This window comes from Arachis hypogaea, chromosome 10 (genome assembly GCF_003086295.3).
Source record: "Arachis hypogaea cultivar Tifrunner chromosome 10, arahy.Tifrunner.gnm2.J5K5, whole genome shotgun sequence".
Lineage (NCBI taxonomy): Eukaryota > Viridiplantae > Streptophyta > Magnoliopsida > Fabales > Fabaceae > Arachis > Arachis hypogaea.
In genome coordinates, this window is record NC_092045.1 from 18,032,088 (window position 1) to 18,044,446 (window position 12,359).

The 12,359-nt window shown below is 35.6% G+C and overlaps 1 protein-coding gene across 1 annotated transcript; it reads right to left on the bottom strand.

The window, feature by feature from the left end:
* Positions 1-11,095: 11,095 nt before the first annotated feature.
* On the bottom strand, positions 11,096-11,845 carry LOC114924528 (zinc finger BED domain-containing protein RICESLEEPER 2-like). The gene has a single exon (XM_029289373.1). The coding sequence runs from the start codon at positions 11,843-11,845 to the stop codon at positions 11,096-11,098; it is 750 nt and encodes a 249-aa protein (XP_029145206.1).
* Positions 11,846-12,359: the final 514 nt, after the last annotated feature.

The following is a 12,359-nucleotide window of genomic DNA, read 5'->3' on the forward strand; positions in this document are numbered from 1 at the left end:
TTTTTCTTTTCTCTCGTTTTCTCCGTCTTCCTTTGTTGAGGTTTCCACTTATATATTAAGCATTGTTGTGAGAACCGGATTCGAACTTACTAGTTCCACCGAGTTAATCGGAAATCGCCAATGAACCAGTCTAATTCATGTCGCGAAACATTGAGGTTCAGATAAGAATTTATCACACAATGGAAATACAAAGTAATTTTTTTATAATTTATACTATTAAATAGATAATACTAAAAATACTCTAAACAGTAAATTTAATGACAACAATTAAAAATATCAGACATTAAAATTTTTTTATTGTAAAAAAATCTCTAAAAGAAAAATAAAAAATCTACGGTATTTAATCCAGTAAAAATTTTCATGGTCAACATAACGAGGACACAATCAGTCTTTCTAATAGCATTAAGAAATTTTAACAATCAACAAAATATACTATCAAAATTGATAGAATCAACATAAATACTTCACGAAGTGGTTATCTCAAATAAGATAAAAGATAAGGCAAACCAACTAGCAAGTTATATCCTAATGTTCATCTCTACACCAAGAATAACATACTAAAAGTTCATAAGAAATGGAATAAGTTTACCAGTTTAATGAAATCAAATGGTTATGCCCTTTCCCTTTCTATCTTCTTCGCTTTCCGTCGCCAATCCTCTTCTCTCTCTTTTTTTTTCTTTCTTTCTTTTAAAAGTGAAAAACTCGCTATCTCTCCCTCTATCTCTCTCTCTTTTTTTTCTTTTACGAGGCTACAAGCCACTTCTCTTCCTTTCTATTTTTTTCTTTTATTTTAAACTACTGTGGACCTCACTTGAGTTGGGGACTCACCAAGAAATCTCTCCCTCACAGACTTAAGCGGGGTTAGGCCGCTCTACTAAGACCGCTTTCTCTTTGCAAAATCAAACTTCACTGTAGATAAACTCTTAGTCATCATATCTGAACCATTATCATCAATATGAATCTTCTCAAGTGCACATAATTTCTGTAACACCCTAATTACCCTAAACCTTATCTCGCGTCGTAAAGCAAAGGTTATAACAAGTCTAAAGCTTACACATATTGTATAGAGGGAAATAATATATATTCTAAAAGCCCGATGAATAATTTAAGCGCAAAAACAGAATTCAAAAAACGCAAAACCTTCTCATGAAGCTATACTAAACGAGGCACAAGATATACATACAGACATCAAGGCATATATAGATATATAAGGGTATAATAGTGATAAGATTCTAGCCGTGGCTCGCGGAGTTTAAGCCGGCTAGTTATATACAAACATACAGAATTTTGAAAATAAAATAGCTTATACAAACTTCCTCTTAAAGTAAGTCTCTAGGCAAAATAAATACAAAAGTGAGAGTAGCTAAACAAAATAATAAAAAAGGCTTCAAAACATAGCCAGGATCCTCCGCTCTATCACCATCAAAGCAACTCACAGAGGTAGGTTGCGATCTGCATTCGAAAAACAACAATAGAGTATAGAATGAGAGCTGGAGGTTCTCAGTATGGTAACAGTGCCCAGTGATATAAGATATAAGACTCCTGGATGCCAGAGGCCATCTTAGAGCTTCATATCCATCATGAGATTCAACTTAAAGCATAACTAAAACTTTAAAACATAACTTAAAATCATAATAATAAAAGGGTAATCTAACTAAGTGGAGTTTCTAATCTATTCGTTTCAGCGCTGTCCCACAGCCTTCACCAACCTATCCTCCATGCGATTCCATCGCCATCGCCTTCCGAACCTCCTCAATCCCAGTAGAATACACAGATAAATAACAATGCAAGTAAAGCACAAGTATAGCATGTATATCAAGAAATTCAAGTAGCAATTAATCATGTTATACAATTAGACAAGCAATCTCAAGTCGGCAAAGCAAACAAACAGATAGAAGATGCACATGATGAATGATTGTACTATTGGCTGTGATATCCCATTGTCGGTTCAACTGCCAACCCGACACATCTCCATGGAGATGTCGCCCTGCGGTCTCATATTGGGAATCCCCGAGATATCGTGCCCGGATCACGGTCCAGGATGTCAGTGCCTGCACACTATAGTGATTCCGAAGGGATGCGAGCAGGATACTCTTGCCACCGACCTCACATCTCAACATAAGCGGGATAAAGCTACCATCCTTACGCCGCCGCTACGACCTCGACAGGCGAGATTAACCTACTGTCCCTGCCAGGCGCATAGCGTCTGAACAATCTCAGTATAAATCAATAATTCAGTGGTTTTCAGAAATCATTCCTCAGTATATCAATAATCCATCATTGCATTCCGAGTCCCAGACTCATCTCAACCACCATCAATTCATAATTTCTACAATTCATAGTCAGTGATCATCAACACAATACTCTGCCTTCTCACTCAACCAAATCAGTCCTCAGTACTCCAAAAACTTAAGTCACCATTTTCTAAACTTTTTACAAGAAAATATCTAATTAAACTTACCCAAGGCATCCCCCATGTTTTGACACCTAAAAACAAACTAAAGGATCTTAGATAGGTGTTACGGAAGTTTACAAGCTTGTTGGAAAGGTAAAACAGACAAAAACAAGATTTTTATTGAAAAATAGGGCAGTGTGCGTACGCATAGAGTTGTGCGTGCGCACACCCAGACGGATTTCCAAGAAGTGTGTGTATGCATAGAAGTGTGCATACGCACATAAGGTAAAAGTTTTCATTTTAAACGGGCACACAGATGCGTGCGATCGCCCTGAACAGACCGCCATTCTCAGCGTGTGCGTGCGCACAACTTGCAAAATTTCGTAGATTGTGTGTGCGCACAGAGTGTGCTAGCGCTCCCAACAATAGGCATTTTCCTATGTGTGCGTGTGCACAAGAGTGTGCGTACACACATTTTCAAAAATACACAGGGTGTGCATGTGCACAAGGCTGTGCTTACACACAAGTCAAAAATTGCCACTGCTTAGAGCACGCGCACAATAGTGTGCGTGTGCACACAAACCGAAAATCACAAATTCTGCAACTTCACACAATTCAGATTTTTGACCCAAACTTCCAACGATCATATCTTTCTCTACAAAATTTAGATTTCTACAAAATCTATATGGTTTTAAAGCTCTTTGAATTGTCTTTAATTTGATATAAAATTTATTCAATTTAAAAAATTGTAGCTCAAGATATAATCCGTCAAAATTCACTAAAAATTTATTTCTACCAAAGACCACAAGGATCTCAACTTACCAAAATTTTCAACCAAAACCAAACCAAAACCACACCAACTTCAGCTCACATCAGTTCTTACCGTATGTATCGCATTTCACCACTCATATCATCAAATTCTCATACCCAATTATCAATTATATCGCCTTAAACCATTTCTCACATAACAAACTCATCAATCATTGTTCCATCACGACTAATCATGAGAAATCAATTTAAATTTCAACATCCAACATCATTTATCAACATCAATACCAACACCCATCAAAATAACCAAAATCATCAAATCATCATACATCATCATTCAACAAATTCAACAACCAATTTAATCAAATCCTATCCTATGGGTCACTAGCCTAAATGTCCAGAAATATTATATATTACATAGAGAAAATCAAAACCATACCTTAGCTGATTCCCAATATGCACCAATTCACCAAATTGTCCTCAACCAAGCTTCCACAAGTTCTCAAGCCACCAAATCCACTTCCAAATTATTCAAGTCACCAACATTCTCCATACAACACCAATCCAAGCTATATATACATAATTCATAACTAAATCAACCTAGGGTTTCATCAAAATTATAATTTCACAAGGGTTGAGAATAAACTCACCTTATCCAAGATTGATTTGGGTCAAATCCAATAGGAACTAAAGGCTAGAGTGTACTTAAACACCCAAAATCACAAAATTTCACTTAATACAAAATCCCAAAACTCGAAATTCTTAGGGCTGAAAACTGGGCAGGAAATTTCAAAAAGCTTACCACAAGGCTTAGCTAAAAATGACGGGCTCAGCGAGAGCTTTGTGTAGCCACTGACGGGATGCGAATCAGAGTACCGTAACTCGAGATATGTCCACCGGAAGTTAGGAGTGAATAGTATTTTTGAAACTCCTTCCTCTCTTCTCACTTCAGCTGCAACTCTCACTCTCTAATGGTTATGGTGGCTGAATAGGGTCATTAATGTGTTTTTATATGTTGGGCTTGGGTCCAAGTTGGGCCCAGTCCAACCCGTTAGCATTTTTGGCCCGTTTGACCCAATTTCGGGCCAAATCTTTAAAATTAATGCCTAATTTTTAATTCTAAATATTTTTCTAAAGTTTTCTACTGTTTTTAATTATTCTCGCACAGTACCGGACCAATTTAAGCCGGTATTGCCGGCTCATTTACCGGTTCACATTTTATGCGGTTTTTCGCAGAAAATTCTATTTTTCCAACTCAGAAAAATCTACTGAGTTTGAAAATCATATTTAAATTTTCTAATTCACATTCTAAATTTTTAAATCATATTTTGGGCAATTTAATTATTTAATTAAATAATTAATTAATCACGGTTCTTACAATTTCATCTTAAGCACTTGGAGTATCCAATGATACCTCACCTTTATGTGCTTCGATCTGGAATGAAACATCAGATTTGTACTGAGATGGATAACACTTTGCCTGCCACAAAAATAACACAAATTTCTCTTGATTGATGCCTAACTCTTGTAGAAATTTCTTCATCCACAAAAGTCCCTTAGAAGCTTCAACAACAATAATATATTATGCTACTATAATAGATAAAGCAACATATTTCTGAAGTCGAGATTGCCACGATACAGCTCCTGTAAGAACCGGCTTAACTGCTTTAATAAAATAATAATTTTTTATTACCCAAAATAGGTTCAAAAATATAAAAATATTCTTTTTAAAATATAAAGATGAAATTTGATTTCAATAAAATTTTCGAAGTTGGAAAATGTATCTTTTGCGAAAAATTTTTGTAAAAATACGTACCGGAGCTTAAGTCGACAATACCGGCTCTAGTTTGCCTGATACTGCGTATTTTGGAAAATAAAATTTTGAAAAATTATATTTATTATTTTGAAAGGACAAAAATAATTTAGAATAAAAAATCAGACTCTAATCTTAACAGTTTTGGCCTAAAGTAAGTCAAACGGGCTAAAACCGCTAACGGGTTGGATCGGACCCAAGGTCCAACATATATATATATATATATATATATATATATATATATATATATATATATATATATATATATATATATATATATATATATATATATATATATATATATATATATCTGTGTGTGTGTGTGTGTGTGTTTAATGAGCTTTAAGCTTATTTTGATGGGAAGAGAGAGAGAGCTCGGATAGGTAATGATGGAGAGTAAAATCCCATTGTCACTATTCATCATCACCTTCCGTGATCCATAACTTGAGTTATAGAGCTCCAATTGACGAGCCGTTTGCGGCTACGTTAAGCTCTCATCGAGCTCTTGATTTATATCTAAGTTTTTCTGGAAAGAACTCTATACTCACGCTCTAGTTTCCTTTCCTAACTTTTTTGCATTTTTGGGTTTGGTTTTTGAGTAGATTTTGTGATTTTGTTTGTTTAGGGTTGATCTAGCATTGGAATCTTGTTAGACTTTTCCCCTAATCTCGTTGGATAAGGTAAGATTTCACTAAATCCTTATTTTTAGTTGTTTTGTGAATTTTAGGTTTTGATTTTGATATATGTACGATGTTAGATTGAATTTTAGAGTTTGTTGGAATGATGCTTGGTGGTTTCGAGCTTGGTGGCTTTGCTTGGTGTTTTGAGTTGTGTGAAAATTGGCTAAGGTATAGTTTTGGTTTTCTTTATGTAATATGTAATGTTTCTAGAAGCTTAGACTAGTTGACCTTAAGATAGGTTTGATGATGTGATTGTATAATTAATTGTATATAAATGCTATGCTTGATGATGGTTTAGATGGAGGTTGAATGAGTTTGAATGTGATGACATATATATTTTTAGATGATGATTATTGATGAGTTATGTTGGTTGGTGTTGAGATTTGAAAATGGATATTGATCATGATTTTTTATTGTTGATCATTGTGGTTTATGTTGAAAGTAAATGAGTAAGGAGATTTGATGAATTGAATGGATTGGTGAGAATTGTGAATAATGATTATGAGTGTTGATTAATGAGTGAATTGGAAATTATGAATTTGTAGTGATTTATGGTGTAATGGTTGGGTGAATTATGTGTGGAATTGATGGAAATAATATAAAATGGTAAGTTGTTGTGTGTGGTGGTGCTTTATGATGGTTGAGTGGGCTTTGATTTGGTTTTAAATTGAGAGTTGTGGTAAAAATTGAGTTTTTAGTGGTTTTGGTAAAAATGAATTTTAGACCAACTTTGGCGGATCATATCTTGAGCTACACTTTTTGAAATTGATTGATTTTTATATCAAATCAAAGATAATTCAAAGAGCTTTGAAATGGTATATATTTTACAGAAATTGGAATTTTGTAGAAAAAAATATGATCGATGGAAGTTGGTGACAAAAATCTGAATTCTACGATGTTGTAGAATTTGTGTTTTTTGGTTTGTGTGCACACGCACACTGCTGTGCGCCTGCTCAGAACAGTGGCTATGTTTTGACTTGTGCGTACGCATACCCTTGTGCGCACGCACACCCTGTGATTTTTAGAACACGCACGTACGCACACTCTGGTGCGCACGCACACACAGAGAAATGCCTACTGTTGAGGGTGTTTGCACACTCTGGTGCGCACACACACCCTACGAATTTTGCAAGTTGTGTGTATGTATAACATCATGCGTACACACAAGCTGGAAAAACTCTTCTGGGCGTGTGTACGCACAACCCTATGCGTACGCACACTTTCTTATTTTTCGATAAAAACCTTGTTTTTAGCAGTTATACCTTCCCAGCAAGCTTGCAAACTTTCTTAATACTTATTTAAAACCTTTTTCCAGTTTTAGGATCTTGAATCAAGGGAGAAAATAATAAAGGAATGAAAAGGGGTATTTTAGTAATGAGTTTAGAGCCAGTGACACAGGTTTGGACGGTTTGTGAAATTTCTAGCTTAAATTGGTGAATGTTGAGTTGTGTAGTTTATGGTTGAAGAGATTACTGAGAAATGAGAATGCTTATGAAGAATCCGATAAAGTTGGAAACCGGTGATGGGATGGTTATGACGAGTTGAGAACTTAGAAAGGAATAATGAAATTATTAGATTATATGAGAGTATGCGGGGCCTATATCCCTGGAGTGGCAGATTTCTCTGCTGCATGAGTGTGCGGGGCCTATATCCCTGGCGTAGCAGATTCCTCTATTGCATGAGTAGTTGTTGTTGTTTCCTTCTCTGCTGCATGAAGTGTGCGGGGCCTATATCCCTGGAATGGTAGACTCCCTTCTACATGAGTGTGCAGGGCACTATATCTCTGGCATAGCAGATTTTTCTGTTGTATGAGTGTGCAGGACACTATATATCTGGCGTGGCAGAAAAGGCTACATCCGGGAGGATGTGTCGGGTTGGCAATTATGGACCGACAAGTGATATCACGAGCCAATAGGATAGGCATTCATCATATGCATCTCTTATGTGCTTGTTTGATTTGATTACTTGAGTTTGCCTAATTGTATAATATTCCTACTTGCTTCTTGAATTACTTGCTATATATGAATATTACCTATGTATTACTTGCTTGCATTATCTGTGATTGTCTGGTGCTGAAGAGGTTAGGTAGGCGGTGGCGATGGGATCGCATGGAGGTTAGGTTGGTGAAGGCTGTGAGATACAGCGATGTGACTAGTTCTAGTTAGAAATCCCCTAAGTTTAGATAACCCTGCTTATGATTTATGGTTTAATTTATTTATTTATGTTAAGGTTGAATATCTCTATCAGTGTAAAGTTCTAGGATTGCCTTTGGTGTCCCGGAACCTTATATCTTATATATTGGGCACTGTTACCATACTGAGAATCTCTTGTTCTCATATCATATATTGTTGTTGATTTTCAGATGCAGGTCGTAATTCACCTCAATGAAATTGAAGATATGGTGATAAAGCAGAGTCTGGTTTCTCCCTTGTTCATTTCTATTTTATTTTATTGTAGTATTTTCTCTCTCATCCTTTGTATTTATATAACCTTGTTGCCTTAGAGGCTTTAGTTCTAAACACTTTGAGAGATATGTTGTTGCTGTTTTAAACTTCAAAACTCTGTTGTATTCAGTTTGACTAGCCGGCCTAAACTCCGCAAGCTGCGATTAGTCCTCTTTTGTATATCATACTACGTGCATTAGTATCGTGTGTGAACGTTTCACGTATTGTAATTCCGCTTTATGCGGCTTTAAGCTGTATTCCTTCATCGGAGTTTTAGTATTACTACCCCTTCATACATATATTATAAGCTTTAGAACTGTCGTTGCACTTTGTTATTCTTTGCTTTATGGCTAGAGGTAAGGCTTAGAATAATGGGGTGTTACAGCTCCTTCTACAAAAGTCATCATATAACCAGAATTAGACTTTCTCGAATCAAGATCCCCAGCCATATCCGCATATGTGAAACTATCCAACACAGGTTGACCATTCTCAGAGCATAAACAAACTTCAAAAGTACCATTAAAATATCTGAGAATTCATTTCATTGCTTGCCAATTTTCTTTGCCAAGATTAGAGGAAAATCGAATAACAACTCTAACAATATGAGCAATATCTGGCCTGATGTAAACCATAGCATACATCAAACTATCAACCGCAGATGCATATAGAATCTTCTTTATTTCTTCTTTTTCTTTTTTACTTGTAGGACATTGCTGCAAATTCAGCTTGAAATGACTAGCAGATGGAGTATTAGCAGGTTTGGAACTACTCATGCTAAACCTCTCTAAAACCTTCTCAGTATACTTCTGTTGCGACAACTACAATTTTTCATTATTCATGTTACGAGTGATACTCATGCAAATGATTTTCTTTGCAGGACCCAAATCTTTTATAGCAAAGGATTTGTTCAAGTCTTTCTTAAGATTTTCAATCTTCTTAGTGTCATGACCAATAATCAACATATCATCATCATAAAGCAAGAGAATTATAAAGTCATCATCAAAGAATTTCTTGACATACACACAATGATCAGAAGAATTCTTACTATACCCATGACCTTCCATGAAGGAATGAAGCTTCATGTACCATTGTCTTGGCTCTTTCTTCAACCCATATAAGCTCTTCTTCAATTCATACACAAGATGTTCCTTTCCTTTAACTTCGATCATTTGGTTGCTCCATATAAATTTCTTTGTCTATGTCATCATGAAGGTACGCAGTCTTCACATCAAGTTGCTCAACTTTTAAATTCAAGCTAGCCACTAATCTAAGCACAACTCAAATAGAGAACATCTTCACAACTGAAGAGAACATCTCTTCAAAATCAATACCTTTCTTCTGCTCAAAGCTTTTTACAACCAACCAAACTTTGTACCTTGGCTGTGAAGTATTTTCATCTACTTTGAATTTTAACACCCATTTATTCTTGAATGCTCTCATACCATTTGATAACTTTACCAATTCAAACATATGATTCTCATGCAAGTATTTAATTTCTTCTTGCATGGCCTTCAAACAATCTTCTTTATGCTTATCAGACATAGTTTCCTCATAGTTCTCTGGCTTTCCAGTCTCAGTGTTCATCACATACTCATGAGGAGAGTATCTCTGAGAAGGATGTCGCTCTCTAGTAGATCTTCTCAATTCAGGCTCAACTGGTGGTTCAGGTAGAACTTCAGTATCTGGTGGAGCTTCTACATTTGGCACCTCAGGTTGAGGTGTAAGTTCATCGTGTAAATTATCACCATTATTATAACTTGTAAATCTTCCTCATCAACAAGAGGTTTAGTAGAAGGAGCAGATTTATCATTAGCAGAACATTCTAACAGTTGTTGTTGGCTTATCTATTTTCTCAAGTAGGGGTGTTCGCGGTGCGGTTTGGTTCGGTTTTTGAGGGAAAAACCATCCGATCCAATCGTTTAATTAAACTGCGGTTCGGTTTGGTTCAGTTTTTTTGTCAAGGTCATCCGAACCAAACCAAACCAAATAATATCGGTTTGGTTTGGTTTGGTTCGGTTTGTTCGATTTTTTCAATCAAATAAAAAAAATTCTACCATACTATTATGCAAAGTCATAACATTGAAATTGACAAACCGAAATACACAATAGCTAACAACGTCTTGATCTAATGAAATTTAATGACAACAGAATTCAAATACGATAATTAAAGAAGTTTAATAGTTCAACAGTCAACACAGGTGAAAATAAAAAAAAATGTCATTAAACTGATAGCAAAGTTATGGTGTCTTCTCAAAAAAAGTAGCTAAACTTCTTAATGCAAACCAACCTGAAATAAAAAAACAGTTACATAACAACAACAACAACAACAACAACAACAACAACAACAACAACAACAACAATAATAATAATATAAAGAGAACAATTCCTACCATAACAAGATGTACTCAATCAGACTCAACACCAGAATCTTCTTCATTGGGATCACGTGTGGGTGCAACTTCTACACAATATATAAAAGAAGAAACATTCATAACAAATGATATATATTAATAAAAACTAGATTAAAATAAAGAAAATTATAAGTAGAAACTTAACCATACCTAATTTCAACTTCTCCAATTCTTCGATGAGTTCCTCAAGGACAAGTTTTGGAGAGTTTCGGAGCCAATTTTATGTACAAATTAACGCTTCAGCTGTCATCGGAGTTAGAGAACTCCTATAATTATTCAACACCCTTCCTCCAGTACTAAATGCCGATTCTGAAGCAACTGTGGAAACTGGCATGGTTAAGACGTCTCTTGCAATCTGCCCAAGAATTGGATATTTAGTGGAATTCACTTTCCACCAATTTAGAATGTCGAATTGTACGCCACTCTTCTCTAATGCCTCCATGAGATATAACTCCACCTTATTCTTGTTAACACTCTCATTGAATTGCATTTCCTTCTCAAATTCCATAGCAAAAGAAGTTTCATGTGCCTTAAGCTCTTGTGTGCTAATTTCAGGATGATCTTGTCGAGTAGATCTTTGATAGTTACCACCAAAGCCTATAGCTATCAAACACCTTGAAAAGCGTCTCCTTCACCTTTGCAGTTAAGAATTCAGCATCTTCTTTTTCATACAACTTTTCAAAACTCCACTTAATCAATTGAAGCTTATACCTAGGATCAAGAACAACTGCAATGAAAATCATCATGTTTGTGTTCTTTATATTTCCCCAATACTTATCATACTTGGACTTCATTTTCTCAGCCATGCCTGAAAGTACCGTCTCCAAACTTCCCATCCAATGCTTAAGTGTAGACAATATCTTACAAAAGTCATTAAAGTGTTGAGAAGATGTCACAAACGTTGAACCAGAAACTTTGTTAGTAACCTCATAAAATATTTTTAAAAACTTGAAAAGATGCCTTGCATTCTCCCAATCCTCAGACGTAGGAATCCCACCCGCCATCATTGCATATTCAGAATCTCTCTCCCCCAATTGTTTAAATGCCTTTTGAAACTTCAAAGCACTTTCAAGCATTAAAAAGGTAGAGTTCCACCTAGTAGGAACATCTAAATGGACAGTGCCTTTTTTCAGAATTCTAGCTTCCTTAATCATAGTTTTAAACCTCTCAGTACGACCCAGTGATACACGCACATGCCGAACTGCATTTCTAATCTTTAAAATTGACTCATGCATTTCTCTCAACCCATCATTCACAACAAGATTTAAAATATGAGCACAACATCTAACATGTAAAAACTCTCCCCTTAATGGATGTGAGTTCCAATCCTCCATTCTATTTTTCAAGTAAAAAGTGCAACATCATTTGAACTAGTATTATCAACAGTGATAGAAAAAACCCAGGATATCCCCCAGCTCAACAAACATCTCTCAATCTTCCTACCAATTGTTTCCCCCTTGTGATTCTTGATAACATAAAAATTCAAGATTTTTTTGCAGTTTCTAATTAGCATCAATATAATGAGCAGTAAGGCAAAGATAGTTCAAGTTTTGCACAGATGACCAACAATTAGTTGTCAAACAAACATTTTGATTTGGTTGAGAGAAAACACACTTCAACTTAATTTTTTCATTCAAATAAAACTTCTAACAATCCCTAGCAACTGTGAGCCTTCTAGGAATTGAAAACTTGGGTTGCAAACAACTCGTATAATAACAAAAACCCTCCCCCTCAACATGCGAAAAAGGCAATTCATCCACAATAATCATTCTAGCAAGTGCTTGTCTACAACGATCAACATCAAATGACACGGCAGAAAGTGAACTACCTATCCCTTTTCTATTATCT

What these genes read in the sequence shown, in the direction of transcription:
- LOC114924528 (XM_029289373.1), bottom strand. Translation starts at nt 11,845, where the DNA reads ATGGAGGATTGGAACTCACATCCATTAAGGGGAGAGTTTTTACATGTT.